Source organism: Callorhinchus milii, unplaced genomic scaffold (genome assembly GCF_018977255.1).
Source record: "Callorhinchus milii isolate IMCB2004 unplaced genomic scaffold, IMCB_Cmil_1.0 Scaffold2, whole genome shotgun sequence".
Classification (NCBI taxonomy): Eukaryota; Metazoa; Chordata; class Chondrichthyes; order Chimaeriformes; family Callorhinchidae; genus Callorhinchus; species Callorhinchus milii.
This window is the reverse complement of record NW_024704743.1, coordinates 78284928-78305472: the sequence shown is the minus strand read 5'-3', so window position 1 is coordinate 78305472 and position 20545 is coordinate 78284928. Positions and strand designations below refer to the sequence as shown.

The 20545-nt window shown below is 41.0% G+C and overlaps 1 protein-coding gene across 1 annotated transcript in view; it reads left to right on the top strand.

Moving 5' to 3' along the window:
• The window catches only part of LOC103185105 (collagen alpha-1(XXI) chain-like), a 71455-nt gene extending 58658 nt beyond the window's left edge, over positions 1-12797 (top strand). The window contains exons 18-25 of the mRNA XM_042346993.1: positions 2673-2726; positions 7159-7203; positions 7568-7714; positions 9075-9138; positions 9632-9820; positions 10948-11025; positions 12329-12396; positions 12582-12797. Coding sequence (XP_042202927.1) covers positions 2673-2726; positions 7159-7203; positions 7568-7714; positions 9075-9138; positions 9632-9820; positions 10948-11025; positions 12329-12396; positions 12582-12797 — 861 coding nt within the window. The remainder of the gene's footprint in view (positions 1-2672; positions 2727-7158; positions 7204-7567; positions 7715-9074; positions 9139-9631; positions 9821-10947; positions 11026-12328; positions 12397-12581) is intronic.
• Positions 12798-20545: the final 7748 nt, after the last annotated feature.

Sequence of the window (20545 nt, the reverse complement as noted above, 5' to 3'; positions counted from 1 at the left end):
CTGGCAGGTCTCTGGCTGCTGCATTTCACCCACAAAATACAAAGACAATCTACTTCTTTTCGACCGCGCCTTTGGTCACCTTCCCACCCCTCCCCTGGCTCTGTCCCGGGATCCTAAACTGTAAAGCGCTCTGAGAAGCTGTCCGGCGTGGAGGGCGCTATATAAATCCAAGTTGTTGTTGTATATTCTGTAAACTGCTTTGAGACATCTCGACAATGTGATAAGGTGCTATATCAAATGCAAGGATTGTTAGTATTAAGTGCAGCGCGCAGGAAGTGACATTAGTGACATATGGCACACATGCAGAATGTACTGGAAATGGCATTTGTGGGGTTTCTTGAGTATAGCACATACATGTAATTTGCACAAAGTGATATCAGCAGGAACCAGATGATGATTTTTAGTGTTTTTGCCTTTTTTTAGTGTGGGAAGACAACTAATCAGCATCTGTAGGTGGGGGCACCATAGTAGTCCAGTGCATCAACCTCCATGGTTGCATACTTCAACTCACCAAGCCAGTCAGGAATCTCAGTGTCTTGTTCGACCCTCAACTGTCTTTTCTTCCCCACATCCAAGCCATGACCCGCTCTGCCTTCCCTCACCTCCGTAACATCGCCCGACTTCGCCACTACCTCACCCCTCAGGCCGCTGAAACTCTTGTTCATGCCTTCATTACCTCCAGGCTCAACTATGCAAATGCCCTGCTGGTCAGCCTTCCCAACTCCTCCCTCCACAGGCTGCAGATAATCCAGAACTCTGCAGCCCATGTCCTCTCCCGCACCAAACTCCGTGACCCCATCTCCTCCATTCTCGTCCGACTCCATTGGCTCCCTATCCTTCAGAGGATCCAGTTCAAAATCCTGATCCTCACATACAAAGCCCTCAATGGTCTCGCCCCACCCTATCCCTGAGACCTCCTAACCCCTACCAACCCGCCCGCTCCCTCGCTCAGCCAGCTCTGGCCTGCTCCACATTCCCCGACCCACCCGCCCCACCATTGGCGGGAGAGTCTTCAGCCACACTGCCCCCAACCTCTGGAATTCCATCCCCCCAATCACTCCGCCTCGCTCCATCCTTAGCCTCCTTCAAGTCCCGCCTCAAAACCCTCCTTTTTGACCATGTCATCGGTCATCCGCCTTCTACCCTCCATTCTCCCTCCATGACCCCAGCTCAGGTCTTAAATGCTGTACACTGTCCAGCGCCTTGGAACGTCCTCCCGACATGAAAGGCGTTATACAAATGTAATCTTGTTGTTGTTGTTGCTGAGCGAGGCAGTGCTGCATTGAATATGCCACAACAGGGTTATTCCTGTTGTCTGAGTGGTAATTCAACAGCATTGATTTCAAGCCCAATAAATGTACTCATGATTTATTTGACGGGCATTTCCCCTCTTCTCATAAAATGCCCATTTTTTGGAAACTTTTTAGCATATAAAACTGTAATCTTCAGTCTAGTTAGGTAGTCAATGTAGACACTTGCTGGACTGGACCGTAGCATGGACTTCCAGACAGTCAACACATTAGTTTCCCAATTTTAACCTTTTTATTTATTGCCTCCTCACGCAGCCAAATAAAATTTATGAATAAAGGTTTCCAGTCATACCAAGCTCATGTGTTTCATTTTTAGTATAAATATACCATGTGAGGAAAAATATTTGAACAGCTTCTTCATCAGTTGAGCATTTTCAATTGATAGCAGGGACTTTAGCACGGCTCAGACAGCAGCATTTTCACTAAGAAGCCAGAAGATTGTGGGTTAAGACACACATTGGGACTTTGAGTTCATAGTCTAAGCTGACACTCAACTGCAGAGCTGGGGGTGCGCTTTTTATTGTTGGTGGTGCCGTCCTTCAGAAGAGGCATTAAACTGAAGTCATGTTTGCCTATTTAGATGGACTTTAAATGTCTCATGGCACTATTTGGAAATTAAATGGGGAAGGGGAGTTTTCCCTGGGTCCTGTCCACAATCCCCCATGTAAAATTGGTGATTCACTTCATGGCTGTTTGTGGGACATTGATTGTGTGTACGCAATTGGCTGACATATTCACCCACAAATTATACAATTTCAACACTTCACAACAAAATCTTGTGAAACTCTTTGAGACATCTCATTGAATGAAAAGGCAGTATATTAAATGCAGAGATTATTATAATTTGACATTCACTCACAAAGTGAAATTGTGTTGACATTAGCCATAAAATGCTTATGCACTTAGTTAGCCTCAAAGCTGAAATTTTGGACGTTCAAACAATGCATTTTACTTTATTTTTGTTCAAATTGCAGGGATGAATTATTTCAAATTCTACTTTAGTTTTGGTTTGGTAAAATGTAATGTTATTGACATCTTAACATTCTGAGACTTGTTATGATCTCTCCTCGTGTTCAGAGTAAGAAATGTGGGTTACAACCTTTCTTTGATAAGAACATGCATTTTCAGTTTCAGACTACTAGTGTTTTTATTCTTGAATTTCTGCAAAGCATTCACTCCAAAACTTTCGGTGTAAAACTGCCATGTCATTAATACTAACTGGGACCAATGTGGCATGAGGATATTTCAATACAGTATGCCACAGAATGGTACAATGTCAATTCAGACCAGCAGATACCCACACTTGTCTGAGTGTCCATGCTCTTCTCTGTTTTATGATTATCTATGATTCGTTCCTTGCAGGGTAAGCAGGGACCTATGGGACCATCTGGGAATGATGGATGGCCAGGAGAAAAGGTACTATGCAATTCCTTCATATACATTGTCCTTGATTTTCTGAAATTTCATAACCTAAAAGTGTCCAATAATTCATATGTTGATTTGCAATAGTTTGCATAAAAATCGATGATTATGTCTGCTTGGAAATGCATCCTCAAGGCTTAGATGATGGTGCCTTTGTATTGTCATGATTTAGGGGAATGATGGTGCACCAGGAAGGGAAGGACATCCGGGACCTCCAGCTTCAACTGTGAGTATCCCTAACACCCAAGTTTTTATTTAGTCAGCCATTTGTCCAACCCACGTGGAAAGCCATCACCATACTTAAAAGTATTCTGACCAAACTGAGAGTCCAACATATGTATGCATCTACAGGTGGACATTTCCTTCTGTCTGCAATGGAGTATACATTCTCTCCCTGAATGGATGTATTTCACAGCAGTAACTAACCCTTGACAATTGGATTTATCATACAATATTTAACGTGCAGTCCTGCAGCTTAGTGGTTACAGCACTCGCTTCACAAATAAGAAGACCTGGGTTTGATTCCCAGATGGGACGAAACAAAACATTGGGCAAGTTTCCTTACTCTACACACCTCTGTTTACTTAGCAGTAAGCAGGAACCCGGTTGTTAGTCGATTGGAGGATCATTTTTCCAGGGGTAACAATCCCTTAAAAAAAATGTGATCATTCAATCCACGATTATTTGTGGGACACTGTTGTATGCAATTGGCTACTGTGTTTCGCCCACAAAATATACAGTGAATTCACTTTACAGTATATTCTATGAAGCGCTTTGAGACATCTCGAAGACGTAATAAGGCGCTATATTAAATGCGAGGATAGACAGAATGGTAAAATGGGCAGACATATAGCAGATGAATTTCAATGTGGAGAAATGCGAGGTAATGCATATTGGAAGAAAGAATGAGGGGAGGCAATATAGGCTGGTAATATAATCTTAAGGGGGTGAAGGAACAGAGAGACCTGGGGGCTCAGGTAAAAGAATCCTTGAAGGTGGCAAGATAGGAACATAAAGCTGTAAAAAGGGCATATGGGATACTAGGCTTTATAAATAGGGGCATAGAGTACAAGAGTCAGGAGGTTATGATTAACCTATATAAAACACTGGTTAGGCCTCAGTTAGAATACTGCGCCCAGTTCTGGGCACCACACTATAGGAAGGATGTTAAGACATTGGAAAGGGTGCAGAGGAGATTTACAAGAATGGTACCAGGAATGGGGGACCTTGATTATGAGGAAAGGCTGGAGAGGCTGAGATTATTCTCATTGGAGCAGAGAAGGTTACAAGGAGTCCTAATAGAGGTCTTCAAAATCATGAGGGGATTTGATAGGTTAGAAAGGGAAAAACTGTTTCCACTGGTGGGTGTGTCGGTGACTTGAGGTCACAGATTTAGAATAGTTTCTAAAGAAGCAGAGGGGAGGTGGAAATAATTTTTTTCGCGCAGCAAGTTGTTCGAATCTGGAACGCATTGCCTGAAAGGATGGTCGAGGCCGATTCGATGACAAGTTTTAAAAATGTAGTGGATTGGTAGTTGAGGAGGACGGGTTTGCAGGGTTATGGGGAAAGGGCTGGGGAGTGGGATTGACATTACATTGCTCTTTTCAAAGAGCCGGCACAGACTCGATGGGCGAATGGCCTCTTTTTGTGCTATATGATTCTATGATTATTATTATTATATACCCTTTATTTAATTCCAGACGATATTGGGTGAATGTTGTCAAGAGCCAAGGTTTGAGGACCTCAGAGTGTGTATCTGGGGTATTGCTGGAGTTTAAACAGCTAAAACTTCTTAGCTTGCCATTGAGAGTACTATCTGGCAAGCTTCCTGTTGCTTATTCAGCTAGGACCACCCTATCCATTAGGATTTTGGATTACAGGATTAACAGGAACTGAAAAATCCTGCTTCAAGTAACTGGTCTGCCCCTCCAAGATCTGCCGACATGCCAGGCTGTCTGGTCAGTCATGTACATCTATATGTACGTATGTGTGTGTGTATATATATATATTATATATATTTGTAGACAAACATGGCACTTGTATGATAAATGCAATTGTCAAGGATTAGTTACTGCTGTGAATTCACACTGTTTATTATTTGCAGGGCCTAAGAGGGATCCCAGGAATTCCAGGCCAGCCAGGCTCTATTGGGATTCATGGAGCAAGGGGAAATAAAGTAAGGATTTATGTCCATGACTGTGCTAAATATGAAATTCTCATCCTGTTCCAACTTTCATTCTAGCTTCTGAATAATGCATCTGTTTAAACTTGAACAATCCCCAAAACTTTAACAGATCAAATCCACATGGATTTTATTTTGTACTAATTTTCCTTGGAAAGCTGTAATTCAAGTCAAATAATATTTTCTATTTGCCCGACGTTAAAGGCACCATGTTAATGTAATTTGTTGTTGTTAAAGACTATGTATTCTAAAATTTACTCAGTCTTTTGTGGAAAAGGATATTCCATTAATTTAAGAAGTGATTAGTGGTAAAAAGTATATTATTTTATACTGAAAATTTAATGCTTTTGAGAATATCATTCAATTCAATCCATTCTATGCAATAATATTTTACAGGGTGAACCAGGAAATCGTGGGGAGAAAGGTAGCCAGGTAATCCGTAAAACCATTCCAATTGTTTTGTTTTTAAGTAATATTATTGCCATCTGTGTTTTATAACTGGGTTACAAAGAATACTGGCTGTTAATTCCTCATGTTAGCAACCTTGGCCCTGTAAAAAAATACTAATCAAAAGTGCTTAAATACAGTACAAATCATTCAGACTCTGGCTCCCACTCCCATCCTGACTCCGACTCTGGCTCCCATCCCTACTTAACTTTGCTCAAAAGTTTGATGCCAGGAGGTTGGGAGCTTTCAAAATCCTGTTAATCAGACCACTCCATCAGCAGACGCTATTTATTTCTGGTGCCGAACCATCAATGTTGGGGTAACTGAATTCATTTCAGAAGTAGAAGACCAACAGTTGCCAAGGACTCTCACTGAGCTGCTGAATCCCAGTCCTTGTGTTACATTGGAGTGCTCTAGGACTTGTTCCAGCGTTTCTTCAGAGATGCAAGCTTGTCTTTACACAGAATGTACAGCAGAGAAACAGGCCAATTGGCCCAACCAGTCCATGCCGGTGTTTATATTCCACATGAGTTTCCACCCACTCCTTACTCATTCCCAAATCCTTCCATTCCCTTCTCCCTCATGTGAAGGTCTAGCTTCCTCTTAAATGGATCTATACTATTTGATTTAGCCACCGCTTTGGGTAGCGAATTCCACATTTTCACTACCCTCTGGGTGAAGAAGTTCTAAATTCTCTTTTAGATCCCCTACTCACTATCCCCCAGTCGATGACCTTTTGTCAGGTGAAAGGACATCGACCTGAAAAGTTAACTCACTTCCTCTCTCCATAGATGCTGCCTGACCTGCTGAGTGTTCCGAACGACTTTTGTTTTTATTTTAGTCTACGTATGTTAACATTATCAAACCTTCTCATAATTTTAAACACCTCTATTACATCCACACTATTAAAACTCCTGTTCCCTAGTGAAGAAAGTATTAACCTAGCCATACTGATAACAGTTACCTGCCAACACTGGTATCATCACAGTAAACTGACACTGCACTCTTTCCATCGCTGCTATATCTTTCTTGTAGTGTGATGACCAGAACTGGACACAGTACTCCAACTATCTAACCGTGGCTTTATATAAATTCAACATCACCTCCTCACTTTTATATTCCGTCCCTGGATGTTCGCCCACAAATATACAGTCAATTCACTTTACAGTATATTCTGTGAAGCACTTTGGGACGTCTAGAAGACGTGAAAAGTGCTATATCAAATGCAAGGATTATTATTATAAAGCCCAAGATCCTATTGATCTTTTTATAGTTGTATCTACCTGTGCAGCTACTTTTAGAGATTTGTGTATTTGTATATGGAGAGATATTTTTAAATATTGTCCTCTGCTCCTTGGAGGATCAGATCCAGAATCTTCAAATCTTTGAAACCCAAGACATTACTGAATCTTAATCCAAAATTGAGATTCCAACCTTGTGTCACTGATTAGTGAAAATGTCTTTTATAGAGCATTAATGGTGGTACTCACTGTGAGTTATTATCACAGAATGATAATTAACCATGGATTACTAGGCAATACTGTCAGTACAATAAACGCTTTAAGACATCCTCCTGAAGTAAAAAGAGCTATATAAATGTAAATGGTATTGAACATATTCTGATCAATTCATTCTCCATTATCATAGATAGCACTGTATGCTGTAAATTTACATTCAACTAGCCGTGTCCTTTGAAAGTCTTGAAGACAAGTTGAGAATTTGACAGGCTTTCTATTTCTGACGTCTTTGCTACTGTGGGCACAGATATTGTAATATCTTAATTGTTCATTATTGCAGGGTAACAGAGGTGTACAGGGAACACCAGGATCACAGGGTTCACAGGTAAAAATATTTTCGTATACAGATAAATAAATCGCTGATGGCTTAGTAATTTGTTCATTGGTAGTAACCTGTTGTATTTAAATTTCTTCAGGGAGATAATGGTGTCAAGGGAGGCAAAGGAGAGGCAAGTATTTGCAAACTTTTGTGTTTATGTTGCCGGTCTCCCTAATTCTATCCTACATAAGCTCCAGCTGATACAAACCTCCAATTAACGCATTTTCACCCACGCCAAACTCAGCACGCTTGATTTATATTGTGAACGTGTTCTTTTAAATGCATCAGTGGTTTAGCATTAATATTTCTCCTCCATTGACGAGATGTATCTCACACCTAATGTATAACATTTTTATTTTTTGCGACATAGAAAGGAAATCTAGGACAACCTGGTGAGAGGGGACCTGAAGGCAAGATAGGGTTTCCTGGTCTATTGGGCCCTGTTGGACCAAGAGGACCTCCCGGTAAAGAAGGTCGATATGGATTACCTGGTATCCCTGGAACTCCTGGCAAACCTGTAGGTGTTACTACAATTCAACTGCAATTGTATTTTGTATACACTTATACAATGCATTCCAATATTGTGTAGTAACTCATACCTGTTCAAATTAGGCAAAGCCTCTCACAGATGAACATGTAATGAAGCTCTGCACTGATATCCTTCAGAGTGAGTATTTTCCCACAATTTAACCTTCCTTGGCATACTTTTGTTGCCCCTTGTATCTGGACGCTGTTTATGAAAGACATTCGTGGAGTCCTGTAGCTCAGTGGTTAGAGCACTCGCTTTGCAAGTGAGAGACCTGAGTTCAATTCCAGGCAGAGGGTGAAACCTTGGGCAAGTTTCCTTACTCCACACGCCTAATAATAATCCCTCCAAAACCAAAAACAATAATAAATTGGTCATTTTCAATCTACGACTGTTTGTGGGACATTGCTGTGCGCAATTGGCTGCCGCGTTCGCCCACAAATATACAGTCAATTCACTTTACAGTGTGTTCTGTGAAGCGCTTTGGGATGTCCTCCCGACATGAAAAGCGCTTTATAAATGGAATCTTGTTGTTGTTGTTGTTGTTGTATATCAAATGCAAGGATTATTATTATTATTATTATTCGTGGAGCGTCTAGGAATGATTACTATTAAGACAATAGTCTAATTGGAAGGTTCAGATGACATGAACGCATAGGTTAATAATCTAAAGTGTTTTGAAACCATTCCTTGATATTGGTTATTTTTTCAAAGTTTTTTGATGCAGTTTCTAGTTACACTGAAGGATTTAATGCTTTTCATGTTTTCACTGTTACGTAAGAATAAATAATCTGCAAGTGATTTCTAGGGAAATGTATAATGCAAATGATTACAGACTGAGGACACTTATCGCTCAATTCTTAAAGTGTGGCCTTTGGCACAATTGCTATTTTATGTGCCTTTGGACCTTCATTCACAGCCTGGCTGATTGTCTCATGTTGACTGAGCTGGATTTTGGCCCGGTTCCTATTCCTTTTGTGCATCAATTCAAAATAAACCAAGGACATTCTATTGGAAGGTAGCACTATCCTAGCTCCATGCAACATGTAAAAAACAGACTTAATAAAATTAAACCATTCAATAAAACCATTTGCCCATTCAGTTTTCCCTCCCTTCCTGAGGGGAACTGCCCCCCAGTCTGCATGTGTCAACTTCTGCCAGTGCCATGATTGAAGTCAGGAGCTCACGGTTTGGGCAGCTGCATTGCAGATTTACATCCCATTACTCTGGGCAACATATAGCCATCCTTGAGACAGACAAGACATTGGTTAAGATTGTGTCCATAGCTGCAAGGTTAGTGAGTGCAGTTGTTAAAGTCTGTACCTGATGTAAACTTTTGCTTCATGTACAGGGGAAGTGTACCACGAGTGACAACACACAGGCTCAGGCCTATAGTTATGCACTTAATCGGTTAGGTTTGTAGTTGCTCACAACAAATGTGGAGTCCAATAGCGTAGTGGTTAGCTCACTCGCCTTGCAAGCGAGAGGATCTGGGTTCGATTCCTGGGCAGGCAAAACCTTAGGCAAGTTTCCTTACTCTACATGCCTCTGTTTACCCAGCAGTAAGTAGGAACTCAGTTGTTAGTCAATTAACAGATCACTTTCCGTGAGTAACAATCCTTAAAAAATACGTGGACACTCAATCCATGATTGTTTGTGGGATACTGCTGTGCACAATTGGCTGCCGTGTTTTATCCGGCATACTCATCCAAAAAATACACAGTCAATTCACTTTACAATACATTCTATTAAGCACCTTGAGATGTTGCAATGACGTGATAAGGCGCTAATGCAAGGATTATTATTTATTATTTCTCAAAAATGCTCAACATGTACTTGTGCTGAATAGCAACATGTGGGGAAAAAAGCCTTAAAAAGTTGCTTTTTTTCTTTCCCTCATCCATATAGCTCAGTTGCCTTCACTTCTTCAAAGTATGAAACCAAGTTGTCAGCCTTGTGAAGTTGGCAAAGATACACCTGGCTCACCAGGCCTGCCGGGGGGGCCTGGAGAGAGAGGATTCCCTGGATATCCTGGCACAGCGGGAAGGCGAGGGTACCGAGGCCAACCTGGCATCCCTGGACTGCCAGGAATACAAGGTAATTAAAACCGCTATTAGTTATGGAAACATCTCCTGAGAGAGTGATTTCGCCCATAAATATACAGTCAATATACGGTCAATATTCTGTGAAGCTCTTTGAAACGTCTAGAAGATGCGAAAAGCGCTATATCAAATGCAAGGATTATTATTATTATAATGTTAGCTCTGTAACTAAAAGTCAACAACTGAGACGAGCCAGAAGGGCTGGCTATTGTCTTTTTTTAATCCTGTACATTGCTATGTTCCTAAGTGAGACTGAGAAAAAAGTACAGTAATGCTGCACTCAAAGATACAAAACTTACTTAGGAGTTACTGTACAGCTTTGCTATTGTGGGAGCTTTCAACAACAACAACAACAACAAGATTCCATTTATTGAGCGCCTTTCACGTCGGGAGGACGTCCCAAGGCGCTGTACAGTTGGGTCAGGACCCGAGCAAGGGGGAAATGGTCAGGGTGAGGGGAGGGAAGGGAGGGAGCGAGGAGGGGGTAGAAAGTCGAGAGGGGAGCTGAAGGCACGGTCAAAGAGAAAGGTCTTGAGACCGGCCTTGAAGGAGGAAAGGGAGGAAGCAAGGCGAAGGCACTGGGGGATAGAGTTCCAGAGCCTAGGGGCTGAGAGGCTGAAGGCCCGGCCACCGATGGTAGGGCGGTTGGGGCGGGGGTTGTGGAGCAGACCGGAGCCAGAGGAACGGAGGGTACAGGCAGGTAAGTAGGGGGATAGTAGGTCGGAGAGGTAGGAGGGAGCAAGGCCGTGAATGGCCTTGTAGGTGAGGGTGAGGATCTTGAATTTGAGGCATTTCAAGGCATTGAGCTGGTAGTCTTCATTTTAGCAAGTGCCAAAAATAGTGTTATGATTTTAGTTTATTGACAAATGGTGGTTTGCTCTTTATTAAACAGTATATATATAAATATGTATATATATATACACACTGATGTATACCCATTATCACATTGTGAAAACACCACCACAAAAACATTATGTATCTAATTTTTTCCATTTCCCCTCCCTAAATATTGAGATGATTGCTCCTTCAAGCCAGCTAAATAATTAAATGTGATTATTTGCAGTGGCCCAATTGCTACCTTAATGTCAATGCATCATACACCATCTTTATTAATGGTTCTAGGTGACCAGGGATTGAAGGGAGACAAAGGCACAAAAGGTGAAGGCTATCCAGGGTTACCTGGGCAACCTGGCCAAACAGGTAAGGTGTAAATACCACAGACCAAACCCCAACACGGAACAAGAAATGTGTAAAAAAAAAAGTGTGATAGTGCCCCGGTATATTGCACCAAAGGGCCAGTGTTAGCTTGTGGACTTACATTTTTAACTTTTTCATGAAGTCCCCTGAAGTTGTCATGAAGTTAGGTTGAGGTGACGAGAGGAGGAAAAATTGGATGGTAACTGATGGTAACTCAGGAAGCTGAGTCACTCTTGGATACCTCTTGCCTGTAAGTTATTGGGTGATATTAACTCAGTCAGAACAGTTCCATCTTCTCATCCTCTTGGTCGGGAAATGGTGAGTGGCATCGGGAGAGCATAGAACATTTGTGAAAGTAAACTCAGTTAAAAAGAGGTAGTGCATAAAATACAATAGAATGATTATTGAGTTTACTAGTCATCCAAACAATCCTCTTGTAACAAAAGGAGAATTTGCTGGGAACACTCAGCAGGTCAGCAGCATCTATGGAGAAAGGAAAGTGAGTCAAAGTTTCGGGTCCACAACCCTTCGTCAGAGCTGGGGCGTGTTGGGAGGGAGAGGCTTTTAAGGGCTAACAGAGAGGGGGAGGCAGGGCAAGGAAGACAAAGGAGAAAATGGGGTGGAGGACATTTGTAATGTTGTGGTTGCTGTTTTACCCAAGTTATTACAACTGCAATCAATCTACTGTTTCTGCTGTATTAAGATTTTCTATATTGGAGAGACAATATAAATGACCATCTTTCTATATATCACAGCCACCAATTGTTACATTGGAAATAGCTTTCTGTAACTGTTTAGGTTAAGTTCATATGTGCTCTCAGCTCTCATCAACAAATCTCCTATGATGTAGAACTATGAGTCAGTGGACCATTCATGAACATCCAGCTCTACTCACCTGAGGAAATATAGATGAAGTGTTTAGACAACATGAAGTCCTGTGGCTCAGTGGTTAGAGCATTCGCCTTGCAAACGAGAGACCTGGGTTTGATTCCCGGCAGGACGAAACCTTGGGCAAGTTTCCTTACTCCACACGCCTGATAATAATCCTCAAGAAAAAAACAAACAATAAAAAAAATTTAGTTACTCAATCCACGATTGTTGTGGGTCACTGGTGTGCGCAATTGGCTGCCAAGTTTCGCCCACAAATATACAATCAATTCACTTTACAGTATATTCTGGGAAGCTCTTTGAGATGTCTTGAAGACGTGAAAAGCGCTATATCAAATGCAAAGATTATTATTATATTATAGCATCAAAAACTGCAGGTTCATGTTTTGATTGCCTGATGTCTAAAATTACATTACAGTGTCTAAATCTTTCCTTTTATATGTTATAATTTGTAAATTTCACATTACTGGGCGTGAGGTATTTTTGGTGAGTTTTTGTGCTGGCAGCATGAAATGACACCAATGCCCATCTTTACCATCTTTATGGCTTTGATGTTATTTCACACTGAACGATATTGACATTTCTGGAGGTTTACAGAAAGTATAATCTGAAATGATCGATTGCACCCAAAATACCGACAATAATAACTTAATATTTGCCTGTAATTCTAGGTCTCCCAGGACTTCCAGGTCCCAGTGGACAAGGATTGCAAGGAGTGCCTGGGGACCCAGGAAGAAATGGAATGCCTGGCAGTCCGGGAAAACGTGGCCCCTCGGGAGCACCCGGAGTCTGTGATATGTCCAGCTGTTATAATTTCTACAATAGTGGCCGAAATCCTTTTAGCAAAGGACCAAATTTCTGAGCTCTTTGCGAAGTTCAGTATCTGAGAACTGAATCTGCCCATCATTTCATGCCTCTTTTACTCACTACCAAAGAAGAGGAACTCTTTTCTCAGGAATGTTTTATATGTGTGATCCATTAGCTTTTTATCAAAGGTTTCTGTCTGTTAACGTGAGTTGCTGTGGCTGTTGGATTGTTGCTAATAAGAGAGATTTGTAAGCACATTTTGCGATGCATCATGTATATTTATCCTGTTTCTAAATTTTTTTAATGTATATATATTGATAACAGCTTGATAATGGTGCATGTGAAACACTTTGTAGCAAAGGCTTTTTGTGTTAGATACCCTTTCACAGTTTATCATGTTGAAGTTTTACAGTGTCTGACATGTACTGTGTTCCCCTGAGTTCATTAGTTATTTCTTCACTCCGTCTCGTGCTGACTGATCGTATGAAATTATAATTTTGTAATCTGTTCTCGATGGCCTAGCTGCCATGTCAAACACAAGGATTATTATTTAAACTGTGCTGCAACTAAGTCAGAACATCCATTAACTAACAAAGAAAAGATGATCCAAAGCTCCCTTAATAATTCATGGTGTATAAGTGCACCATGTGGTGTGTTACTGAATCACATAGGTTTGGTTTTAGGTCTGTGTTAACTTAGTTGATCTCACCCAAGCTAAACTGTGAAGATGTTACAATCAGCCTCAGTTCTCTCCAGATGAGGAAACATCAGCCAGATTGCTGTCCAGTGACCCTGCTATAAAGTACTTATGTGTAGAGATCTGCAGGTGAGACAAGATTGGATACAGTTATGTTCCATTCTCCCCCCAACCTTCCTCCAACCACCAGACCCCACGCCCCCTGCAGCTAAATAACATGCCAACCGCCTACATTTACATCTCTGGTGAGATCAACCAAACGCCTCTGTTTACCTAGCAGTAAGTAGGAACCCAGTTGTTAGTCGAATGACGTATCGCTTTTCCGGGGTAATAGTTCCTTCAAAAAAATAATAAATTGGTCACTTCAATCCTCTACTGTTTGTGGGACATTGCTGTGCGCAATTGGCTGCCACGTTTTCCCCACAAATATACAGTCAATTCACTTTATAGTATATTGTGTGAAGTGCTTTGAGATGTCTCAATGATGTGATAAGGCTCTATATCAAATACAAGGATTATTATTATTTAGACGTGACTAACTACCAATTTAGTAGAAGGCTGGGGTTCTGCTGGAGCCACACATTAGTTTGAGACATCACCTTTCGGAAAGGAATCTGGATACACTCTGCATAGCTAATTAATGGCTAATTGCTTTCTATTGGGGCTGATTGCTAGAACGAGGGACTTTATTTTCACTTTATGTTAAAAATGGAATTTCCCATTATAAACATGTTGCAAAAAGATGTCTGTGTTACTCAGCAGCACGATTTAATTTTTTCTCACTGGTTCTTTAATATCCGCACGAACAGGCAGATGGGATCTCAATTTAACATTTCATCTGAAACACAGGACGTGTGACAATGCAGTGTCCCCAGCACCCAGCTCTGTTTTGGAGTGTCAGCCTTAGTCTATGTTAGTTCAAAATCCTGACCCCGAACCCTCTGACTCAGAGGTGAGAGTACTACTAACTGAGCCAGGCTGACACCTGTTGTGGAAAGTTTAAAATGGAAAACTTTATCTAATATCAAACATTATCAGAGCCTTCAAAATATTCAATTGTTTAAGAGACCAAATAACTAGGGTATATTTATTTCAATGCATGAAGTGTTTTGTCCATAGTAAAGATAGTATACTATTGAAATTCATGTCTTCTCTTTATTGTGTTCTTTGTCACAAATGAACACATTGCTGTGTGAAGATAATGCTGAATTAGAGCAATGGAAAAGTGAACACTTTATTTCAATAAGCATTTTTAAACAGTGGGCTTGACTCATTGCCAATATTATCAATTAATATTGACCTGCAAAGTGGAAATTGTTTTACGTAAAAAATTTCAGAGAATCAAACGTGAGGACAGTCTTATCTTGTTTGTATTGTGCTAAACGTATTATCAAATTTTCATAGAAGAGAATCTCTGCTTGCAGTGAAATCAGAAATATAGGTGATGAAAAGGCAATTTATATCTGCAAAACATGGTACCTCACATTAACTGGAACCTTTATAGTTGATTTAAAAATGTGATATTCCTATGGTTTGTTAAATAATAGACCTCCATTATATATTCACACCACATGTAGATAGTCAATGGATTTTTAGAACACAGAAAAATACAATGTTTTCACTGTGCCAATTGCTACAAATGATCTTTGGTGAATCATCTCTGTAGCATTATGATTGTACAGTATTTTAGATAGAACATATGTCAAATTTTGAAGTCAGCTTGTAAGCTATTAACTATAATTGGCCTTTTAATAGGCTTCAACTTGAAGGCTCATCAGTAATTGTTTAACAATTTAAGCAGCATGAATTAAATTACATTTTAATTGGCAGCAGAACGGGATGTTTGTAAGAAACAATTTAATTTTTACAACTAAGCAAGCATAATTCTAAGCTAACTAAGTTCACTAAGCTGTGTCATTGACAATACATTTATGTTTCTACTCTGAAGATTGGAATACTGTTCCAAAAATTGATGCTCAAGGACTCTCAATTCAATGAATTAAACAAGTGTGTTCTTAGATCTTAAGCACAATCTACCAACCAGTGTGGTAAATCATTTATGTGTTGCATTTAATTTGTGTTCAGCAGTGTTTTCATAGTGAATGAATGTGTTAACACCTAGTATTGTGTCACCTTAAAAAACTTTAAAATATTTATTCGTAAGCCTTTTTTATTTATTTGCTCATTTACATTAAGAATATATTAATACTTACATTTGATACAGCACATTTCAAGTTGGGATGATGTTTCAAAGGGCTTCATGGGATATAAAGTAAGGTGACTGCAAGTTTTGTAGATGAATTAGCCACAATTCCCAGATTAGGCTTCAATACGGTTAATGGTGGATTATATTCATTTGATTTATTGTATTTACTGTCATGTATAAAACATACAGATTAATTACAACTATCTATATAGACCCCAGTTGATTGTAACTGGTCTAGTATAAGTTATTTTCTGGTTATTCAGGAGAGTTTTATTAATGATAGATACTGGAGAGTTTTATTAATGATAGCAGTAACTCCTGCGTCCATATATATGCTAAGATCACAACTATTAAACTACTGGCCATGATCAAGTAAACTTCAGTACAGAATTCTGCAAAAAACACCTCACAAACAGTACTGCAATACGGGCCATTGCTGCCATGAACTGAAATAAGGCACTTTACTTTCACCTTTGATTGGAAGAGAAGGAAGAGAAGTACAATATATAGGAACTGAATGACGGAATACAGGACGGAAGGAGAAAGGGAGTGCAAGGGCAACATATGGAGGGAAAGAGGAAAGAAAAAACGTATGCAAACCAACAGTCTCACAATACAGCAGCAATAAAAGCAGATATCTAGGCAGGGAAGCAAGCGGTGGGAAGGTTTCTGTGGGAACTCTTCAAGTCAATGAAACCCTGAGTTTTCCTTCGGAGGAGACATTAAACCAGTGGTGGCCAATCAGCGACAAGGTGGCACAACACGCCCTTGATAGTGGCACATGTGGGAGAACAGTGAGGGAGAGGCTGGATGTCTAAGTGGATGTGATGAAGGTTTGGTTGGGTCAAGCATTTCTTGGTGCAATAGGCGGAGCAAACTCTCATGTCGGCTCAATGGGTCAATAGGTCTCACCTTGACTGTACATGAATAACACAATATCTCACCGTATGAAACTGCTTGGGGATGTTATAAATTTCCTCTTAACGTTGCACTTATGGATTCAGGACAAGCACACAAAATAGGCTGATAGTTTAAAGCAGGCTGGTCCAACCTTTTGACTGCCGAGGGCTGGATGTCTTTTTGAGAAACGTCCGTGGGCCGCATAAGAAATATTTTTGTGTTTCCTTTCCAGAAACATAACACTTACACTCGCAACTCCGATCCAACATTGGTGAGCCGTGCTTTCAGCCACTACACTTTGAGACTCTGGAATACTTCCTCTATCTCTCCGCCTTTCCCCTTCCTTTCCCTTCTTCAGATCGTGCCTGAAGACTTTCACCTTTCCACCGTGCCTATGTCATATCCCCCTCCCCCGGCTCAGCGTCGTGCTCCTTCACCGACAAGCACTCTGGGACACCACCCTGTACGAGAAGTAAAGCAAGTTGTTATTGTTATTGACCCTCTGAGCCTACATGAGTGCTCACTCCACCCCCTCTTCCCACTGCAATGCATTGTCAACCTAGACTGTGAGGCTAACCTAGGCCTTGATCCTTTTTAGACTCCTAGGCGAAAGTGTTACCAACAGTGCCTGGCTCACATTTCATCTATTTGTCGAGAAAGGGGTAGAGGGTTATAGAGACAGAAACAGCTCCAATCGAGCTTTAGGAAGAGAGCATATGTAGAAGGAATGTCTTGGGATCAATATGGGTCAAAGTTGTGCAGTGTAAATGTTATGTTTCTGGAAAGGAAACACAAAAATATTGCTGCTGCGGCCCGCGGCATTTCTCAAATAAGGCATCTGGCCCTCAACAGCCAAAAGGTTGGACCAGCCTGGTTTAAACTATTAGGCCATTGTGTGTGTATGTGATGACACTAGTCAGCATGTCAGTGAGCCTTGAGTAAGAGTTGGGTGGTTGCCAATTTGTTGTATGGACATACATATGGGAACAATAGCCTTGAATGGAATAAATAGACTTTTCATGTCCTCTTAAGCTCTTACGAATTGATGTGCTGCTCATCCCCAATGTCCTGGCTTTGTTGTAACATGTTCTCTGTTCTTTTGTTTCAGGATGGACGCACCGATCTGCACTTGGCTGCCGCCCACTAAAAGGATGAAATTGTTCGGCTGCTTTTGGCAAAGAAAGCGGAGCCCAACCTGACCGGCGGGGTAAGTCCACAGTCACTCTACTGCATGTGTGATGTGTATTGTGTGTTGGCATTTGCTTCTTCAGTGCAATGTTTGTTGGCTATCAAAGGGGAAGGCTCTTGAAAGATTTTGGAATTTAAAAGAAAAAGTGATTACATTTTCGGAAGATATGGGAGAACTTATTGAAAACTGCAAGGTCCTTCAAGACAATGACTGTCTCAGGGAGCTTACAAAGCTTTCCTTACGAACATTACCGGTCATCTTACCAACCTGAATGTACGGTTGCAAGGAAAGGATTGCCTTTTTCCAACTCTGTTTAATTTCAGCTTTCAAAGCCAAACTTAACATTTTTTGAATGTTTTGTCTTGAAAAAAATTGGATCACTTTGTTCACTTGCAAAGGTTAAAAAATGACGGTAACGTCATCATCAATTTTGAAAATTATCAGACTGCAATTTTTTCACTAATTAATTAATTCCTTTGATGCCCGTTTTCAAGATTTAAAAATAAAGACAATACAGCACTTTTCACCAACCCTTTCTCTATTTTTAGTTGGAAATTTTGGACCTTAAATATCATTCAGGCCTACATAGCAAATTCAAAGAACTGTGTGCTTCCTCAGTAGACTTTGGAAATTTGTCTCTAGGAAAAGTGATTTGCATGACTAAATCGCACGACTCCACACTTCGATATGCGTGCAGGTTCAGATCAACCTACACCTGTGAGCAGTCCTTTTCCACCATGAACTTCATAAAAAATAAATACCGTTCCAAACTAACAGATGATCACATTAATAATCTTCTTCTCCTGGTGTGCTTAAAACTGATAATCATAATAATAATAACCTTTGCATTTGATATAGCGCCTTATCACGTTTTTGAGACATTTCAAAGCACTTCACAGAATATACTGTAAAGTGAATTGACTGTATATTTATGGGTAAAACGCGGCAGCCAATTGCACACAGCAGTGTCCCACAAACAATCGTGGATAGAAGTAACCAATTTAGTATTTTTTTGAAGGAATTATTGCCCCCGGAAAAGCGATCTGCCAATCGACTAACAACCGGGTTCCTACTTACTGCTGGTAAACAGAGGCATGTGAAGTAAGGAAACTTGCCCAACATTTCACCCTATCGGGAATTGAACCCAGGTCTCTCGCTTGCGAGTCGAGTGCTCTAACCACTGAGCTACAGGACTCATAAACAAAAAACAAATTCAGAAGCTTCATTAAGTAACTTATTTGATATTTTATTGTGAATTTCTTAATAAATGCATCTTTTTTTTCCAGGATTTTTTTTAGTGTGGCACGGCGATATGCCTTGAACTCACACTGTGGCACACCTTAGCAAAACGTTGGCTACCACTCCATTAAACCAAGATCTTATCTGCCTGTACAGGCGCAAGTTTTAGATCCCACTGTTCAAAAAGAGAAACTCGTTCACTTCATTGCTGTTTGTAGGGCATTGCTGTGCCCAAATTGGAGAACTTGTCTGTCTATAAAATACACAGTCACTACACTCTACCACTTTATCAATGCCTTGAAGCATTTTGCGATGGTTTGACAAAGTGATAAGGTGCTTTATCAAATGCAAAGATTACTATTAATGTTTTTATCAACCAATAGATTAAACTTAAAAATTGTCTTAGGCTGTTTGCTGTTTTTTCTGTAATCTAAAAGGATGAAAAATTGGATTGTACGGTAAAACATTTGAATTTAAGGGTTTGGGGAAAGGGCAGGTAAATGGGACTGAAAGGATTTCTCTTGAGGGAGGCCTGCAGACACGAAGGGGAATGACCTTCTTCTGCATTGTAAATTTCTATGGTTCTAAGAATTATTGGATTTGGGTTGGAATGTGCAGTACTGACAATTTGCTACAAGTGGAGCTGCTAAGAAGAATGATTTCCAATAGCTCTTTAGTGCCACTTGGCGGAGCAAAGAGGTACCTCTGAGTCTGAAATGTGCGTCTCAAATGGAAACGAGTACTATGTTTTGAAACCCTGCTGCAAATCAGACTGCAACATCAATCAAGAATGTCCCGACCAGTATCGAATCCTTTAGATAGGTTCCTTGTGAACACCAATTTCAGCATGGATACTGATTTAGCATGATCGCGCTGAGAAGGAGTGAAGGGCATTCTGATCTTCCCCTTCAAGCACAGCAAGGTCGCAATGCAAGTCAAGCTTGTGGCATACAAGATCTGTGGCATGCAAACAGTCCTCCTTTATGGATCCAAGCTCCTGGGGATGCAGTGGAGGGGTTTCCTCCGACCCATTTGCAAAGTTCAGGATCAAGCAATGAGGTGCAAACCAGGGAAGCGGCTGCAGGGAGAGAGGGCTCCAGCCTACACTGACCTGTCACTAAGCACCCTGGAGGCAGAAGCGGCTTCACAGTGGGCACGTCTATTTGCCAAGGCCCCACACATGAGGCCCTGGATTGAGCAGCTGGTGTTGCATAAGCCTGATATGTGGCATTGGACTTGGACTTCAACAACATCAAGGTGGCTACCACATCACAAGCTGTCCTGTACAGGTCCTTGTGTCACACTGAAGGCAGATGCCAACCAGATAGCTGATGAGGAAACTCTGAAACTTGAGGTGACAGCTGCTGGAACGTGTTACCTGGAATCCAAGTTTGTTACCAGACTTTCGTACGTCCAGCTCCTGGAATCCACCTTCATTGGCCTGCAGAGCGGGAAACAGCTGCAGTTTAAACTCCGCACCTCATTGGTGGAACCATCGCTCAATGGAAAGAGACGTGTGCCCGAGCTATGGACAGGAAGATGGTGGCAACGCTACCACCCATTTCATGCTGAGATGAGTTGCTCCCTAGGAAGCTCG